At 37.1% G+C, this 20502-nt stretch overlaps 1 protein-coding gene across 2 annotated transcripts in view; it reads left to right on the top strand.

Moving 5' to 3' along the window:
* Nucleotides 1–19157, top strand: part of LOC136007918 (pituitary tumor-transforming gene 1 protein-interacting protein-like) — a 32077-nt gene extending 12920 nt beyond the window's left edge. The window contains exons 4-7 of one of the 2 annotated variants that reach the window (XM_065666406.1): nucleotides 2239–2347; nucleotides 6036–6104; nucleotides 10997–11043; nucleotides 17483–19157. In XM_065666406.1, the coding sequence (XP_065522478.1) occupies nucleotides 2239–2347; nucleotides 6036–6104; nucleotides 10997–11043; nucleotides 17483–17532 (275 nt within the window). In that variant the 3' untranslated portion in view covers nucleotides 17533–19157. The remainder of the gene's footprint in view (nucleotides 1–2238; nucleotides 2348–6035; nucleotides 6105–10996; nucleotides 11044–17482) is intronic. The other variant, XM_065666407.1, reaches the window with a different exon arrangement.
* The last annotated feature ends 1345 nt before the right edge of the window (nucleotides 19158–20502 follow it).

Here is a 20502-nt window from a genome sequence, read left to right as displayed (position 1 = left end):
AACTGCAGCCCTACTCACTGAGGGGGAGAAGAGAAAATCTTGATGCTCTTCAAGCCTGTTAAGCAACAGGTGAAACATAGGTGTTCTATCAGCACTGTTTCAGACAGAAATCCAAAACACAGCATCATACCAGCTGCTATAGAGAAAATTAACTCAGCCACACCTATTACAGAAGTGCATGTCCTTTTGCAAAGCAGCAGTGACCAGTATCTACCAATACAAAGGGGGTTCCTGATAGTTTACTCCTGCTATATATAGAAAAGGAGGCTTCTACCTTGGGCTCCATTTGTCTTGCTAGGTTGAATGTAGCTTAAACACAGAATGAAAACTTCATAATTGAGCACATTCTAAGCAAAAAATTAAAGTGGAAAAAGAAAAAAAGACCCTTTCAGAACTAAAACAACAATAAACCCCACCAGATCTGCATTTCCTTAATATAGCTTTTACAAATTATATGCAGTAGCATACCATGGGGATATATAAATATAGTCGTACTGAGATTGTCCTCTTTGGACATGGCAGAAAAGTTAATTACTGGATGAGTGCAGTGGTGGTGTTTTTTCTTTTTGCAAATAAAATGGACATGAGTATTGGGTCAGTGTTGCTAAGATGAATATTGGAGCTTTCAAAAAAAGTCAGAAACATGACTGGCTTCCAGTTACTATTTTATATCAAATAAGACATGTTGACAGATTATTAACCAGCAGTGAAGAAAAAAGAATGATATGGAAACAACATAATGAAGTAGTTTAATTGTATTGTTTTTCATGAATAATAAGCAGATGAGATAGTGGGGTCAGGAACACAGAAAATTTATAATCATCTTCTGTACTTTTTAAATAGGGTCGAAGTATTTTTGTGCTTCAATTAAATAGTATACTTTAAAAAATGAAATGGCAATCAAACCTATTTTTCATTTTTACTTCATTGAATGAAGTTTATTTAATTGCTTATAACTTGTAGGGGAGTAGAAGAAGGAGAAATGTGGCATGGTGAAATGTGTTACTTTCAGAATTGACATGTTCAGAATTGTGTAACTAGAAACTATGTATTAATCTGTTTTATAAACTGGTACCCAGTAAACTATAACACAGAAGCAAAAATATTTGTTGAGATCTAATCTTTAGCAAGATATGCGAAGGGACATGGTTGGCCAGAAATGAGTTGGTGAAATCTGTAAGGAGGTAACAGACTCTTTGACTTGTGCATGTGATCAGAGAGGACAGACCCTCTGAATCTCACTTGCTAAATTTGACTGTCTTATCACTATAGAACCCTGAAGCAGTAAAAAGTATGTGTGCAGCTGCCTTTGTATTACTACAGCAGCATGAAGCTGCTGAATCTGACCATTCAGAGGGGTTTATGTTGGAGAAGGGAAGAGAGACTGCTTCCCTTTCACTTTTCTCATGCTTTAAAATAGGTAGTGTGAGGTATGTGTGCCAGGAGGTGTTTAGTTTTTCTTTCCATTGTTGTTACAACTTCCCTGGATGGTTTCATTTTGTTCTTTGTTGGGTCCCTTAAATAGCTCCTCAGAGTTGTATCTATGGCTTTGCTTATGTCATCCCTGTTTGCTTTCTTCTTGGGCCTCACTTGAGGACATGATTTTTTTATTTTTACTTTTTTAATAAATGCAGTCTCCTGAATGCTGGTTTAGACCAGCTACGGTTGTTATAATGTATGCTGTTAAAATAACACCCCCCCATCCATTTGTTAATTGCTTGTTGAACATAAAAGATGACTCTCTTTGGACATACAAGATGACTTATGAATTTTTATGGAGAGTTTTATATTGTCTCCTTCAAATTCTCTGATGTTGTAATCTTAATTTCATTTTACTCTCTGTGTAACTGTTGCAGGTAATATGTATATATATACATCTGCATCTATATGACTTTACAAACTTTTTTTGTTTGTGCTGCACATTGGCTAAGGTCATGATTGGGAGGGCAGAACTGTGGAATCACACCAGTAGATATAAAACCTATGAAGTATTACAGGATGACTTCTAATAACTTGGTATATGTAAAGAGCAATTTTATGTAATGTGTCTTCAGTGCTGATTATGTAGCAAAATTCAAATGTGGTATGCTGAGTTTTAGCTGGGGTAGTTTCACAAAATTGTGGGTTTGACTTTTTTAATGCAGAAATTTAAAATGCTTGGGAAGGAAGGGAAAGATTATTAGAAAGACAAACGCTATTGCTGGAGTCTAACAAGTTGAATATATTCCTGTTTTTCAGTAAACTTTGAGGCTTTAATTATTGCCATAGCTGTAGTAGCTGGGCTCATTCTGGTGTCCATAGCAGTCTGTTGCTGTTACTGCTGTTACTGCAAAAGGCGTTCCAGGAGGTAAATACATATATTTGTTTCCTTTACTAACTGCGGGTGCTGGTCTTCCTTAGCTACCTACAAGATTTACTCTCAAATATACTAAGAATCTTTTAATTTGGAAGCAATTGAAAGACCAAAGTGACATTTTTTGTCACTTTGCTTTATTTGTTTGTGAAAACAAAAGAGGAGGTGTTTTTTGACAGGCAGTATGGCACTGAAAATGATGCTGAAATGCCACTGAAGTGGTGGTATTAGTGGTAGCATCATAGAAGTGTGTTTTAGGTAAGCTATTGCTTTGTGCTTCTACATTTTACATTTCCTTGTTATGATTGGACATGACATATTTCAGTAGCCAAATAAATACTTGCTTATTGTGATAACAGAACAAATTTCTTTCAAGACAAGCTCATGGTACAGCAAAAAGGGACCAGGTAGATAATAAGTAACTGAGCTACAATGCCCTACAACACTTGGTATCCATGCTTCAGAGTTTGCTCTAGGATCTGTCAGCATTCAGTCAGTATCCAAGTGATTAGCTGTCTTTGCCAAAGACAGATATTCAACAAAATATTCTAAATGTAAGATGATGCTTTTCTGCTCTAAGGTACTAAGAGTGATGTTACTTATTTTAAAGGAAAGTAATACTGCAAAAATTTAGAGTTCTTTAAATCTTGTAGGACTTGTAAAACTTTATTTTGTTTAACTGGCTTCTCTATTGGCTAGTATTGTTCAGATGGAGGGAAGTAATCAATGACTAGCTAAAACAGGTAAGTCAGTGCTGCCATGTGAAGTGTTCAGTGCTTATTCCTTAGTGAAGCACTTGGAAAGCTTTGTTTATTGTGATAGCACAATATGCTTCCTTCTATCACTGAAGTTTTAGAGCTCAGGTTTCTGGGCAGTGTAGTGTCAGCTAGCTCTGTTCCTTTAGTTTAGTACTTCTTATGTGAACAAAAATTTGGGCCTTATTTCTTGATCTGAAATAACTTCTATACTGTTTCCAGTACCTATAATTCATTGGTTTTGTATGAGGGTTGTGTTTGGTTTTTAAAAAACTGATGCAGCTGTACAGTAATTAGGGCTCATCTTCAAGCCAGATGAATATGGTACGTCTGTAGCTTTAAAGAAAGGAGAAAATAATTGTAAATAACATGTCATGCTGCTCGCTCTTCCTTGAGGAAGATGCATGCACTTGTTCTGCTGGTAGATTGGCCCACCAAATCTTTCCTAGTGCAGAAATTAATAACTCTTTAGCCCTGTCCTGATAAGCCCTGAAGATGTATAGAACTGTTTTAGATTTTATGGAAGATCTGCTAGTGTCCTCTGAAGAACTGAGTATGCCCCTGTGGCTGACACACCAGCAAATAAAGCTTGATTCCTGTGAAAAGAGATATTTGTGCCAGACTTCAGTTTTAGTAGCTAAGTTGTCAATCAGTACTGTAACATCTAATTCTAAAAATAGAGAGTTAGTTGAGAGTCATCTTATGCCAGGATTCTAAAGTGTCAAGCTTAATCTTCTGATACTTGAAGGATTTAAAGGTTTCGTCAGAGTGGGGTCCAGCTTATTTCAGGAGGTTTCAGAATGTGTTATTACACTGAAGCCTGACATATTACTGTCTTTAAACCCACTGATTCTCAGCAGCAATTCTTCTGCTCTCTGCTTCCCCAGTTTTTGGACTCCTTTTCCACAAGAGAAAGTTTTGTTGGTTTTGGTTGGTTTGTTTGTGGGGTTTTTTTTTGTGGGTTTTTTCTTTGTTTTTTGGTTTTTTTTTTTTTTTCTTTCCCTCCTCACGGAACTATCAGTATTCCTTCTAGGAATTTTTAAGCTGTGGGTTTTCAGTGTTCGAGAAGCCAGCACTGATCTTTTCCTCAAGCACAAAGAATACTTAGGTATATTAATCCCCACATCAGAAATGTAGCTGGCTCACTGAAGTCCATCCCTACCACAGGAATTCCAGGACTATTGGTGCATTGTTTCAGTTCATTATTTTTATCCTGTATTTGGACTTCGAGTCTGGCTCCATGTACTGGAGGTATAACTACTCATGAGACTATACTAAGTAGATTCTCTTTACCTTCAGTTTAACAGCTGCTTTTTTATTTGTATAATATCAGACTTCCTGACTCTTCAAGAAAAACTTAATTCCTTCAAAGTGCCTAGCTATCAAAAGAGATTTAATGCCTTTTTTTTTTTTTTAATTATAGGGAAGTAATGTATTTTTCTGAATCCTACACCAGCATTTTATTTATTTGATGTTTTTGTATTTTGTAACACCAATGTGAAGTGAGACTATTGCTTAGTTACAAGACACTTGGGTCTGTAATAAAATAGTCTTGCAGAAGGGTGCCCAAAAATGGGAGCTTCTGGTCTTCCTGGATGTGCAAATGTGGGGAATTGGTTAGTTTTCCAAAAGGGCCTAACACTGTTTTCCAATAAAGCTAACATGTTGCATGTGTTTCTTGCTGCTAAACTCCCCCAAGATTTTTGTAATTCTTTATGTGGAAACAAAAAAGGAGGAACTATAATTTTTTTTATGTGAAACATTACATGGTTTCTGAATTACTGGCTTGTATTTAAATGACAGAGATGTTCAAACAGATTTATGGCTGAGAAGGTGGAAAATTTGAGTTCAGATATCCAATCTGGTGTCTGTGGATTCTGTTAAAACATTTAACATGCTGCAATTAGCCACTGGATGTCACTCTTGCTTAACTTGTATGCTGGTTGGTGCAGCTGTGTGGTGCTGCAACTGTTCGCTTCCCTGTTAGCAGGTATATCAATATTGTAAATATTCATATTGAAAATCTTCAGATAATGCTTTCAGTTTTGAAAAATGCTTAGTACTTGGGAAGCATGGCAGGTGCCCATTTCACTAATCCTGAATAATTGTCATTAATTCTATCAGAAAAAAATAACGAACAAATAAATACTGTTTAGCATTTGCTTTAAGAGTTCTACAATTCTTGTATAGTTTATCTAAAGGTTAAGTGAAGCTGAGCTTTTTCCCAAAGGTCACAAACCTTAAGTGCCTGCATTCAGTAAAGCATATCTGCACATGCACAGCTCAGATGTACTGAGTAGTAGTAGGCTCAGCTGAGTAGTGGTAGGCTCAGCGTTTCCCAGAATCGCTCAGCGTTTCCCAGAATCACTCAGCTGATGCACTCGGGTAAATCTTTGCTCATTCCAGAACAAGGAAGGCAGCTGCTAAGAGAGTTCATGTAAACTGCTTTCCTCAGGGCAGATGGAGATTGAATAGTGATGGGCATTGGAAAGATAAATTGTTCTAGCATCAAAGGGTTATGAACCATCAATCTTATTCCAGGGGCAACAATGGACTTAATTGTGCATGTGCAGGACACTAGTCTGAAATGGGGTGTGACATGTGGGGAAAATGACAAGTAGGAATCCTGCTTCTGGAACAGTCTGCAACCTATTCCTAAGACGTATTAAATTGTCCTATGGAGTCTGAAAGGTACATTACTACAGTGAGTGAAGTGTCTCGGTATTGTAAAATGTGAAAGGGTAATTCTAAAAACTTGTCAGTTATACTTATTCAGCAATTACAGTTACATGGCTGTGAAGAAGTATCTCAGAAGGTCAGACTATAAGTCCTTTTTCAAAATAAATCAAATGAGTAAGTAGTGATTGCCTAGCAGTGAAATTGTTTCTTCCTTCTCTTATGCTTTCCTTACTTCCTTATTTTTCTAGTGGACCAGATGAAGAAGAAGAACGGCTAGCTAGAAAGAGAGAGGAACGAAAATTACAGTCTCTTCAGAGGTAAGTCTTGCCAGCTTGATACATAGCTATACACTTCCTGGTGATGAGGAGTATTGTGTGCTTCTAGTGGAGTACTAAACAAAGAGGCACTGTGGAGTTAGGCATGACAATGTCAGGTGTTTACAAAACAGGGCTTATTCTGAGCTTTGTGAACCTGACTAGGAGCCTGTATTTCCATAAGTGAACAGAGTGTGAGTAGGTTGATGGTCACTGTGGAAGGTACCACAAGTATGCTGTGTCAGCCAGGAGCAAACGGGAGGGCTGTGTCTGAAGCCTTGCCTTGTCTCTCTTGGACTAGTGCCTGTTTGTGGCGTGAGTTAATGCCCAAGTGAGGCTGGGATTTAGACGTGAAAACCACTTTCTTGATTCATTTTGTAACAAAAGGTAGATAGAGAAGTTGATAGTGAGATACCTATTAGAATTTTTTCTCAGGAAACAGAAAACTTCGGCTCAGATCTCACTTCAGAATTAACTCCATGTTTCCATCCTTTCTGTTAAAACTATATAGAAAGAAGTGCAAGAGTCAGCAGTAATACAGTACTTCTCAGTGAGAATGGTGTTCCTTCAAATGCAGCTTTTTATAGTTTAGTTCTCCAGTGACTCTTCATGGTTTTTACATTTATTCTTTAGATAGCCAATTTTTATATGTAGGACCATGACACCTAGTACAAGCCAGATGTACGTTTTGAATCATACATCCTTTCATGATCCATTACGGAGAGCCACAGTGGATTAGTTTCAGCAAGACACGAGTCCTAACCAAACTAATGCTAGGCTTGAAGCTGTCGGGTGTAGGTTTGAATCCCCATGGACTGGAAAGGTCTTAGGTTTGCCACTTCCTGGTTATGTTCTCTAAATATATGCCTGCCAAGTAACAAGTGGGCAACTTCACTACCTTGATGATACCTGCTGTTTTCTCCTGATCCCAGATTAATTGTTAATATGAGCAGAGACTGCAGGGAGCAAAGCATACTTCCAGATGAGACCCCTTGTGGAGCTTTTGCATGAAGACATTGTTTTTCCATTACATAATTTGTCTTTATTCTGCACAAGTTTTCTTTTTAATGTAGTGTTGCAGTAATGTATATTCTGCATTTGTACTTGTTTAGGAAAGTATGATCTTAAAAGTATCTTTCTGCAGGGGGAAGATGAGGGCTAAATGTCTCTTGGCGTAGTTGAGCTGAAATTTCTATGTTGAAAATGTATATTTTTAGGTGTCATGATGCCGCTAATTTAACCTCTTAGATTGTGTATAAAAGCATTCTACTTCTGATGTAACTGTGAGCTGCTGATACATTCTTTCATGCCCAGGGCAAAGCATTCCATAACTCTGTTATGCCAAACTTTGTTTTGCGGAAAGCTTTTCACATTTCTGTAGGTTTTTTTGTAGGTTTTTTTTTTTTTTTTTTTATTCTGTTGGGTGACTTCAATGAACAGTCTCAGTATGTATCCATCAGGTTGCTTGGATCCACAGGGCGCAAGGAGCATGAGTCCAGGTATATTCTCTGTGAAACAGAGAAACTGTTCTAATTGCAAGAGAGAGCTTAGCAGCAACCCCATGGTATTTCCTATATTCTGAACATGCATACCAATTTTGTGTGTGGCTGGGGGTTATGGGAAGCCAGGAGGAGTAAGCCACTTCTGGCAACCAGAACACCTCATCCAACCCACTGCTTGCTTCCTGTAAGTCCTTAAGAGGCTAGTAGCAGGCTGTAGAAGAGGTTAATAGTGTAAACAAGCCATTTCTGACCAGCAAACCACAGAGGAAAACACTGTACTGTGTGGTCTTTCCTTTCTACAACCTGCAAAGTTTTCACATAGTTTCTAAAAATAGCTTGGTAGATGTTCAGATAAATAGCATGTAAAGAATATAGGCACAGAATTGACCTTGCGTCTCTCTGGGTTTTTCTTCTGTCTCTTTTTTTTCCCCTGTGGGATACAGCTAGTTCAGCTGTTCATATCAGTTGGCAATGGAAGGAGAACAGTATTAGCCTGAGCTTGGTTTCCTGATTCCATTAGTGAATGGTGAAAAAGAAGTAAAGGAGTAAGCTTCAAGGTAATTGCAGCACCTAATATTTTCTGGCTTTTCAGGTGCACAGTAAAATCCTAATTTTTAAGTTTAAAATTTGTTTGTGTTAAAATTCAGTTTACTACAGATACTTGGGAAATGTCATCTTGGAATACCTAGATGGCTGTTAGAATGAAGAGTAAGGGTAGTGACATTGGCCCTCTCATTGTCTTCACAAGGACAAAACTAGCTGTCACTTCACTGAGAAGGTTGAAAATCACTGGTGATTACACGTAGAGTTTGCACTCGTAGTGGGGGGCAGGAATGGAAGGAAACCTGGAGTTAAGGTTTTGACTAATACTGAAGGAAAAAGGGTTATCTCAGAGCTTTACTCCTTTATTTGACTTCATGTCATTTCTAACATGAAAAATCACTTTAAAACATAGCATCAAGTAGGGAGTCTTTTCAGTACACTCAATTATTTACAGCTGCAGATACATTGTATGTTTATATGTTAGATTCATGTAATTTATAAACCATGATTTATATGTTAGAAGTTTATAAACCAATGAAAGGCAGTGAAATTTTGAATGAGAGAAACTACTCAGTAAATCAGTAATGTACTGGTAAGGAGAACAAGGGGTGGGGACAGGGAAAGGATTGCAGTTTATTTGTGAAGAACTAAGTATGGAAAATGATGATGTGAATTGTTAGTTTTTGGAAAAATGCTTTCTCAGTTTACAGCAGTGGGGACAACTTACATGAAAAGCCAAGAATTTAGCGTATAGAAAATGAAATAATAGTAGTAGTATTAAGAAATAGAACCAACTCAGACTGTAGAGTGACTTCAGTTGATCATAATGTAAGATGTGAATAGTGCAGTAAGCTGATTCAGTGACTACCTGTTCAAAATTGCTTCTGACTCTTCTCAGTTGATGTATACCTAAGCCTTATTGACTGTACAAGGATTTAGTCATGGCTGATACGACTTGATTGTGGCTGCCTGACTGAGTTTGAATGTTTCACAAATATTAGTGTACACATCAAATGTAAACAACGTAAGGACTGTAGATGTTTGGTGGTTTGTTTTGAATAGCCTAAGGAAGTATCCTGAAGTGTTAAGAGGTTTAAAGCCTACACAGTGTGATAGTTCTCCACACTCTCTTATCCTCCTTACTTAGGGCTTTGTGTTCAGGGCAGATTCAGACTGACTGCTGGGGTCCTGAGATTTTCTCAATTATTTCAGACCAGGTATGCAAAACAGTGAAGAACATGACATCAGTAAGTAGCACCAGTAGAAAACCTGCATTGAGGTCACAGGACATAATATGGAAACTATACAGAAATAACACCTGACTTTATACAGGAAAAGGCTGCTTTAAGCAGAATTTTGCTATTCTCTTCCAGAGATTCTTGTCTCATATAATGTCTTCCTCTTATGCAACACAAGGCAGGAATCCTATGGTCAGGTTACTACCCTCAGTAGGTAAAGTTGGCTCCTCTCCTTCCTGTTCTCTTCAACCTGTCAGTCCTGAATTTCTTCCTCTACATGACTTTCATTTAATCTCCTGGATTCCCCAGTTTCTTCTCCTCCTGCAGTTTGGCCAGGTTGCTTTTTTTCGTGTGCTGTCTGGGCTTAAACAGTGGAAAGGGATGTAAGAGGAGATAGGTATCTCAGGGAAATTGTAGTGGAAAGTTTCGAGCCGGTCTAGTTTGTTTTTCTCATCGTGCTTTATCTGCATGCTTTCCAGAAGTGCCAGTTGCAGGGAAAGGCCATTTTAGCCCTTTAGCTCTGTAGGAAGCATGATAATTGTTTCTGAGGACACACAGGATCTGATTAGCAGTAGGAATTGTTTGGAGGTGGAATGTGCATAGGGCAGATGGGATCTTCGGTGAATTAAGCTGTCAGTGCTTAACAGCTTTCTGCTGAATATGTGCAAATTAGGATCAGCCAAAAGTCACAACTTGTCTGACTGGGTTGAATTTTGATAGGGGCAACAGTGTACTTTTTTTGTTAGAGGAGCATTATTTTGCCAAATTCTATGTTCTTTCCTCAAAATATATAGATCCTAGATCATCCTAGTGGAACAGTTGTGTAAGAGCTTACTTAGTTTGGCTTTGAACTAAGCAAAATAGATGCTTCCTTTGAAATGTAGGAAAATTATCTGAGGAATGATGCGACAATTACATTTAGACTTCCTTCATTTTCTCCCCTTTGCAGAGGGGAAATGGGGAAGGGGAAGAAGAAACAGACTCATTTGCTTTGTGTGAATAATTAAGTTTGGCAATATTGGATTCAATCTTGAAAGCTATCTTATGATTAGATAATGTAACTAGAGGCATCCAATTTTTATATTAGCAGTATATTTTAATTTATTCTCCACATGGAGGTCATGCTGGATTTTTAGAAGCTGGTAGTTTTCAGTTATACTTGCTGTACTGTTTAAACAAAACAGTAATATACCTTTCATCTTTTTAGAATTAGTGTATTAAATTAGGATTGAAGGACACTGTACTCGCAGCTAAATTTTACAGCTAGGTTCCCTGCTGCGGTGTGTTAGGGACTCTTCCAGCATTGTACCTCATGTATAGATGAATACTTCAGTGTGTGTATGTGTACATAGATGTGGGCGTATTACTTTGGTATAGAAAAAAACAGTATTTTCTTTGTGCTTGCAAGTATGTCTTATTCTTACATTGATTAGTGAGAAGTTATAAGGGACCTTAAATAAAGTATATGGAAAGATAAGATATATAACTGACAAATGTGATTAAAAATTGTAATTGCATATTAATTTAAAAAATGCTGTAATCTCTTTCAGATGTAATTATATTTTACAGCTCAAAATTCTGAGTATTTTTCTTATGCCTTTATTTATTGCAGGAAACATGAAAGAAAACTGAAGCATGATGAAATACGTAAGAAGTATGGTATGTGGTAATCTTGGGTTGATACTCAGTATCTAAATTGGCTCCTTTTTCCTAATTATTAAAATTCACAGCAGAAACAAGCTGCTTCATGAGCAACAGAAGTAATCAAGCAGTTTCCTACTGATGCATATCTTCTGTCACCTGAACACCTGATCTCATCACTATTATGCTCCTGTTCTCTTCCCACACTGACTCTCCCACTGGGCAAGAGACAACATGCTTGATGGGATGTTTGCTTGGGGTGGGCATTTAAATATATTGATTAAAATAAGTAGTTCTTTCTGTCTCTGCCTAAGTAAAAGTACCAATTTGGGGTTTTATCTAGTTAAAACTGGCTAGTAGGTAGACTCATGGTTATTGAGGGAGGATAAAATGAGTAGCAGAGAATAAGCTTAAAGACGGATGGAGGTTGCAGCCTAACATAGGGATTAAAGTTGTTGGGTTTTCTTTGTTTTTAAGTGGAGCTGTTGTCTGGTGGGAGAATATCATAAGACTGCAGGACCTGCTGTGTTGTATAGGAGGCTTTATTATCTAGGCTTGTCAGTGCTTGCACTTTTCACTTGATTTGTTCATAGGGTTAATAGTACTGTATATTCAGAGACAGATATGCTAAAACTATGCTGCACTTACTATGCAAATTGTGCTAATGTCAGAGAAGGTGATTCTAGGGGTCTGAACAGTCACTCAAAACTGTTAATTTTCATCCTCTTGTTAAACTGATTGGCAGAGTCTGGGAATGCCTTGACGTATCTGCAGCCTGCCCTTTGGCTGCTGCAGAAGTGATACAGACAATCTCTATTAGGGAATTCTCTTCCTGGTGGACATTTGCAAAAGTATGTCCCTTTGCTGGAATGGAGAAAAACTTCATTGTGAAGGTTGAGCTGCAGGAGGAAGAATGTTGTAGAAACTAGAAGTAAATATTGTTAAAAATCAGGCATGAACTTCAGTCCTATGTTATTTTATAGGATAATTGACCCTGTATGCCAATCACAGTTCAGTTTCAAGAGGTTTGAGAGGTTGACAACAATAGTCCAGATTTAAAAAAAACACAAACAATCCAAACAACATCATAACAACACAAGCCTTTTGTGTATGTTTCTCCTTTTGACTCTAAGGTTTCTTCTATCTCAGCAAGTTTGAATCATTGGGCTAGACGTGAAGAACTGAAGACAATGGCTATATCTCCAAAATAACATGCAGCATTCTGTACAGATATGCACTATAACTTTGCATCTCCTTGAGGCAGTGCACCTAAGAGGAAGTGTAGCAGTTAGTGTATCAAAGCACTGCACTGGGGTTTAGTGGTGTTTCAAAAGGCTGTGTTCAGTTATGTTCTGCTTGTGGAACTAGTTCAGTTGTCTCTGGATGGTCCTACATTTTGGTGAAGACAATTTTCAGTGCTTAACTTTCAGACCTTTGCAGAATGCTTTGTTGCATCTCCTTGGAATATTGATTTTCATGAGGAATTTCAATAGGAAACATCTATATAAAATTCATTTATTGAAAGGTTTGCTTTATTGCATATGCAAAGATCAATTTATATTGTCAGATATATCTATTTGAGGCCTGGATTACTATAAATCATTTTTGTACTAAAGAGAAACTGAACTATTATGTGAATAGTTGGCACATCCTGAAAGGATGTATGTGACTGAGAAAACAATGAAAGACAAAATATGTATAAATTCTGAAATCCCTAAATCAGTTATTGCTGATGTATATAGTTTATATTCTGATAACATGCAGACAAATGATTGTCAATTCAGTGAGACGTAGTATAGAGTAAGTCTTGCTATAGCCTTGGATCTTTAGTCTTCATTTTTCACTGTCTAGTAAATACATATGTTACCATATTAAATATAATCTAATAAAATTTGCTGCAAATAATTATGGAGACACTAGATTATTTTACACTCTTGTGCACTGCAGAGAGGATTCTCGGTTAAGTAGGCATGGATGAGTGGCAGAAGGACAATGACTTTGTTAACCTGACTTAGTTGATTAAGATGATCATGCCTGAATTTTCAGTATTTGGTTGGCTTTAAGGGAATGCCTTTTCCCATTTCATCCACCAGCCTTCTTTACCCCATTTAAATGGTAATTACACATTTATAATGCATTGCAGGTGTCACTCTAGCCACAGTCCTTTGGGAGCATTGGAAGCAATAGAGAGCTTTAGCAACCAGGAATACACACTTTGAATTGTTTCTTTGTTGCACAATTTGATAGTATTTTTCATTTGCTCATATATATGAATGCAATATGATTACACAAATTACATGTTGACTGTTAGAAAAAATTTAAAGTAGAATTCAGAGTACTTCGCAGCTTGTGTAGTATACAAAGGATCTACAATTTAATTGCTGCTGCATTTGCTGCTATTGTATGTTCAGTATAGCATTAGTGAGAAGCTGCTTTATTTATTTATTTCAGGATTGTGCCTGGTATTAGTGGAAAGATACTTTCTCTTAATTTTCACAAATTATTGCCTTTCATGATTTTGGGCTTCCACACCATTTGCTTCAGTTCTGCAAATGTTTTGATCAGCTAATTAATTATATGTAATCCTATCTCCTTTAATTTATGAGATGTTGAGTTTTATATTCAATAGTTTGTCACAGTAGATGTTCCTTCTATTCAAGATAGATACCTTGTCATGACCTTCTTTAGCGCTCTGAATTCAAAGCAGGGAAACCTTGTATTGCTATGCGCTGAAAGCTGTATAGTTTGTTAAGAATGAAGTTGTTATTCTGAGGATTAAAAATAGGAAAAGTATAATAAGGGAGGAAGATATGCAGCAAACTGGGGGGGCTTCAGCATATACAGTTTTTTGTGCTTCATGTATTCAATTTTTGGGCAGTGCTGATATGGTGAGAGATCTTGGTGACTGAGAAGCTGCATAGTTAGCATAATATATGATACTGAATATGCTGGAAAGAGGTATTAATTTCTTAAAATTGCTTTATCATTTCACACATTAATAGGCCTCATCACCTCATACAGGCAAATGAAAGATGCTTGACTACTATACCTTCCAAATTTTTAAGTTTCTTAAATACTAAATAGGTCTAATATTAACCTCAAAAAGAAGGTAAATAGAAGTAAAATGTTAGAAGTTCTTGTAAGTGCCCTGTGTGTCAATAATAAAGTTCAGTAGTAATATGTAATGGACTTTATTGCAAACAAGACTCCTGGAGCTACAAACATCTAGCTGCTCTGAACTCCTAAGTGTAAATTACAAGTTGGGTAGTTGCTCTCATGTCAAATTGGAAACAGTTGAGAGAGACAACTCGTGTCTGGTTCAAGGCAATGCATGAGCTTTAGTTGAAGCAGACATGCTATCCAATTAGCATAGGCTTGCAGCTTCTCTTTGAGTGTCACGGTTAAGAGCAGCTGTGGCAGCTGACAGGAGCTTTTTGTCATGCTCCTTTTTTTATGTCTGTCTAGATTGTTTTTGTCCACTTACTGGAGCTAATACAGCTTCTTCAGTAAGAATTGGTGCAAGAGATGAGCTGCTGTCTCTCTTCTCTCGCATAATGTAATCTTGTGAGGTACTTAGAATGCTGATAAAAGAAACACTGGCTGCATATTTGAGAGCAAAACTAAGAGCAAGGTCTGTCAGACATTGTTACTTCTGTGGCTATCTTTGTTTGCAAGGAAACTTTGCCTTTGCTTTTGGAGTAGCTTCTTTCCTGGGAAACGAATGTTTTGAAGTCATGATCACACTGGATTGACCCATAGTTCTTAAGTCCTGTTTAGTTCCAGTGTTGCACAATAAGACAGATCAGAGAAATTTTAAGTTAACCATACTAATGTCTCACTGGTGATAATTACATCTATTTATCCTAAACATAATTCATTAAAATTAAAGCGAGTATGACTGGGAATGACATTTGCAATAATGAGTAAAAATGACACATTCATTTGAAATATGAGGACTAGTTATCTAAAATGGGTTTTGGAAGAGGTGGATAAAAGTATATTTGCTCCTCAGAGTGGCATAGGAAAAGTTTATCAGGAGTCTTACATCATCCTCTGATTAATTTGAAATAGGCACTACTGGGTGTAGACCAGTGTTTCTATTTGATTTCAGCTGTTTAAGCTGTACAAAAAGGGTGTCTACTGTTTCACTGTGCTAGTTTCAGAGCTATGAAGTGTCAGGTATGTATCTTGAATGAATATAATAAAGACATAATGAGCACTTGCCAGACTATAGAGAGAGAAGTCTGCAACCGAAGTTAATTTTGGCAGGGAACCTGGTACATCTTGTTACTTTGGGGAAATTTTTTTTAGTTTGGTGCCTTCATTTCTAAGTGAAACTTTGCAAAAACTCCCTGCACATTTCTATGTCAATTGTAATAAAAATACATTAATTTCTAATACTGTTACTGTGTTCTGTAAATGTTGTATAGCTGTGTTTTGTATTTGGGAGGAGTGAAATACAGAAGTACTGCAAGAATTTTTGAAAGTTGGGCTATTCAGTTGTCTTTCAGGTAACTAAATATATTAGGATCCATAGGTCCTAGCTGCCAAAGTATTAACATGTCTGGAGGAAGGAGGGGGTAGTGGTCTGGAAATAAAGCAAATGTTTCTTCTCTGTATTTGGATTGGGGTTATATAAATGTAGGAATGTTACCTGAAGGCACTAAAGGTTGAATGTATGCTGAGGATAAGGGCTTTTTTGTGTGTGCTAGCTTACCTGTCAGATAAAGTAGATTTAACAGGCATTAAACTCTTTGTTTAAACACGTGAAAGGCAAGATTAAAACTTGAGAAGTAACTGCTGAGATTTTAAAAATACAGAAATCTCAAGATCTCAACATATTGCAGGTGATTTTTGACAATGCTGTCATCTAACCATATTCTTATTGCTCAAATGCTTAAGAGATTTAAATGTTGTTTTAAAGCAGTTACAGAAAAGGGTAGTACCTTTGATGCAAGGTAATATGCCACAATACTAAATAGACTGTATTTAATGTTCCCTGGTTGAAGCTTTATAAATGTGACTGGCTTACCCCTTCTTTGACAAATAAGGGCCATTATATATGAGGTCTGGTTTTTATTTTAACTTTTACAAATTGACTGCTTCTAATCTTGTGAATCTGAGTATTTGTACTCAAATTGAATATAATAGGATTTTTCATAATTATTCCTTAATATTTGCTGTTCCCTGTCAGGTAGCTAGTTGCGGTTACTGATACAACAGTCAGCAGTAAGCAGTCGTGCTTCTTGATTGACATCCTAAAATCCCCTGGCAGTTCAAAAGTTTAACAGGGTAGGCACAGGTATAGTCTTTCAGTGCCATTAGCTTTTGACTTTCAGATAAACAGTGAATGTTCCATATCTGTGTGCAGATGCATGTGGAAAAGAGCTATGGTGTGAAAAGGTCTGAGGGGAGTTCTTACAAGATTTGGCAGTGACTAGTGTAATCTTTCTCTTCCACTGTTGTGAATCTGAACATTTGTGTATTGGGGTTGTTTGGCTTAGCTGTCTTCTGTCTTTGTGTTCTAAACAAATGAGCTAGAGAACAGTCCAACCATCACTGTAAAGATCATGGTAGAAAAGATAGTGGTAGTGTTCATGTTCTTTCACAACAAAAGATTGGCCTCTGTGCTCTTATGGGACTCCCTTATTTTCAGTATGCACTTGTGCCTAGCCCAAATGTGGTTTAAAGTCTCTTAAAAATAATTGCTGTATCGAAGAGTGATTACTTAACTAGCCCTTACAGGAGATGGTGTGCGTTATCAGACACTCGGCATAATTGGATGGCTTTGTGATGCTTTTTGTAACAGTATTCTGTTAAAGTCATTAAGAATCTTCATGATGGAAACATACTGCAACTTGGATTAAGTGATGCTCTTATACTTGTCCCCAGAGGTTTCAATGCATGTAGAAATGGTCTTCATTTGTTCTTTAAGATTATTGTCCTGTTGCAGAAATGCTGTAGGTGGCTAAACATGGCAGATGTCTGTGTATAATCAAGGTACAACTAAGTCAAAGTAGCAGCATCTTACATTTTAAAAGGATGATGATCTTACAGTCACTCGAATTTATAAATTGGCCAGTCTGAATCTGTTCTTTCTGAGGCATCTTTATGCTTAGATTTTTGTAGACTTGACTCTCACAAATGCATTTTGCAGGGTATACCTCACAAATGAGAAATGTTTTTTCTGCAAGAATTTTTCATAGAGAAATGTTCTCTCCCTGCTAAATCATGAAAGACCGATTAGTTATTATAGGCTGAGAAATGAGAGTGCCTAAAAAAGCTTTCAATTTATTATTATACTTGAGTGTTTGTGTAATAGAGCAATTATTACAAGACAAGAATTGCTTTTTGGTTTTGTTATATGGAGTACCTATTACAGTGAAGTCAGTAAGTCAAGGTTTTTTATGTAATACTGGTAAGAAAATGATCAATGCGGTCCTGTTTTGTATTACAGGTCTTCTCCAGGATTCTGATAATCCATACAGCAGATTTGAGAATGAATAAAGCTGAGCACCTTCCTAGAGCTGTACCTCCGGAAGAGCTGTACCTCCAGAATGCAGGAAGATAATTTGTTTTCTTTTGCCCTTTGGGCTTTCTTTTGCTTCTTTTTTCCCCCAAAAACGTCATGTCATTTTCATTTTTTTTTGTTTGGGCTTGGGTTTGTTTCCTGGTTGTAAAACCAGGGTTGGATGAAATACATGTTTCTGTCTTCTTTCTATGTAGAACTAATATTTTTATAAATGCTTTGGTTGTTGAAATGTTGGCTATTTTTTTTTCTTTTCCTTTATGGTGACGTTTAAGTGTGAAATACTATTTTTCCTCCTCTTAAAACTATATTTTATTACTTGATGTAGATAGCTGATAGGCACAATCACGTGTTTGCATTCAGTCTTAACTCCCACTTAAAACACTTGTTGCCATGTTCGTAAATAAAGGTATTTCCCTACTGTATCTTTTATTTTTATGGAAAAAAAGCAATATGGAAGCACAGCTTCACACTGCAGAAATAGCTGTTGTTGATGAGAAAATACGCCAGGCACATTCTTTTGTGCTACGATAATGTGAGAATGGGGTGGAGGTTATTTTCCCCTCTGGAAAAAGATCTTCAAGAGTGTAATGTCTAAGGGTTGAGAGAGGGGAGCATATTTGTCTCTGAATTTTTCAAATTCAGTTGTAGAAATACTAATACATACATAATGATGTGAAAAAGAAATTGCTGTAGTTGGCAAAATTGGAAGAAGGTAATTCTTGAAATAAGCATGGTTATGTGTGCCTAAATTCAAGCAGAAGCATCAGTCTGTGTGAACACTTTCTTCTGTAAGCTTAATATATAATTAACCGAAAAAATGTTGCCAGATTCTGCATTTTACCAGGGTTAACCCTGGCCACCCTGGCTGAGCACCACCCAGCTGCTTGCTCCCTCCCTCCAGTGGGATGAGGGAGAGAATGGGAACAGCAAAGGCGAGAAAACTCTTGGACTGAGATAAAGACAGTTTAATAAGCGAAGAAAAGGATAGGAGGAACAAGGCAGTCACCACCTCCTAGAAGTAGGCCTCTGCCACCCCTTCCATCAATTTTCGTTGCTGAGCATGATGATCTGTAGCCTGGAATCTCTCTTTGGTCAGTTCTGGCCATCTGTCCCAGCTGTGTCCCCTCCCAGCTCATTGCCTACTTGCTGGAGTGGGTAGAGGAGGAAAAATGAAACCTCGCTGCTGTGCAAGCACTGCTCAGCAAAAGCCAAAGCACTGGTGTATTATCTGCACTATTCTAGCCACAGATCCAAAGCAAAGCACCCTACAGGCTGCTATGCAGAAAGTTACCTCCATCCTACCCAGACCCAATACAGTAGGAAAGCGGTATTTTTGTAACCTTTCATTTTTTTTGATATTTCCGTGATTTATTTCCTGTCTTTCTTTTCATAGAGATGGTTAATTCAGCCGTGTTAGTAGCTTATCAATATGACATAACAAGCAAAGATCTTTACTCCATCTGCAGTGCAAGTTCCCATTTATTCTGTACACTTTAAATAACCTTCCTTGCTGTACATTATCCATTGAAAAAATGTACAATATTGAAGATGTTCATGTTATTTTTATCAACATTCCTAAAATAAATATTTAACATGTTAATTTGCTTCTGTTCGGTTCTGTTGTTCCATACAATTTTAAATTAACTTGGTTTAAAAGTGATCAAATACGAGTTTGGGAGAAGGAAAAGGATTTACTTTTGGTGTTTTTTCTGACAGAAGAATAAAATCTTAACAGCACAAAGGTAGGATGGGAATTAAATTTTGTCTGTGGGTGCTGAGGTGAGCTGCCATTCCTTTCCAGTGCCAATGGACCTGTCACCACTGTGGCTTCAATAACTATGGCTTTTCACTGCTTTTGGTGCAGTGTTTGCTTCCATTCTTTTACTGCTTTAAAACTTCCGTGAACAGGTTCTCAGGATTTAACATAAAAATGGTTCCCAGTTCCAGGATCTGTATTGTAATTAGTGGAATAATGGTCCGGTTTTCTTTTTTGTCTTTTTTTCCTCTCAACTCATATTTAGCACTTTATTAGTAGGCACTGTGTTTAATTTTGTGTGTTTCTTCATCTGTCAGCTATTGTCAAGACTGAAGTATTATTCAAATGGCTGTCTTTGAAGAATGATGTTCTGTGATAAGAGTTGATAGTGTGGAAATAAAACATGCTGATGGTTTTCCCTGGAGGTAACTTTTGCAAAAATGATGAAGGTCTGCCTGCTGTCTCACAACCCGAGTAGTGACATTCCTGACTTAATAGAAAAGCATTTTTCTTCAGCACCTGCTACAGTATATGAAGGGCTGTCACATATTCAAACAAAGCGGGGGGAGGGACAACCTTTCTTAAGATTTCAAAGGTAGTAAAGTACTTGGAGAACCAAATTATTTTGAGACTATGGAGTGGGTGCTGCATTGCTGGAGAACAGTTGTGTTACCTTTAAGGAAGGTTGAGTGAAATCCATGCATTTTATCCACTGTGTTACCTGCAGTTATGGTCAAATTTATCTTAACCAGACCTTCCATATGCTAAGCTTTTAACTTTATAGTGTAGGCTATAATTTATACCAAATATCAAGTTGGACATCTATTACTGTATAATTTTGATTACACAGTTAAAAACTTAACTTTAATGACACTGTTGTGGACAGCAGCCTTAAAGCTTAATAGAAAATACAAAAATCCCTAAACAATCCCCAGACTTTTCAGATTATTTAACCTTTTTTTTTCTGTGTTCATTGAAGCAGTTAATTGGATTGAAAATATCCTTATTTCAGGATATTAATTGCAGCCTTCTTTGCTTTCCTGTACATCAGTCTTTCTGTCTTTTACAGAAATACAGGATTTGGCTTATCAGTAGAAAGGTTCCTAGTCTCTGTATTTCACTGTAGCCACAAGTAATTGGGAAAACAGCTGCAGGGAGAAGTGACATCATACCTTTGGTTCTCAGGTGT

Source organism: Lathamus discolor, chromosome 2 (assembly GCF_037157495.1).
Source record: "Lathamus discolor isolate bLatDis1 chromosome 2, bLatDis1.hap1, whole genome shotgun sequence".
Taxonomy (NCBI): domain Eukaryota; kingdom Metazoa; phylum Chordata; class Aves; order Psittaciformes; family Psittacidae; genus Lathamus; species Lathamus discolor.
The sequence above is the reverse complement of the archived record's forward strand: the minus strand, read 5'-3'. Positions and strand labels throughout refer to the sequence as shown.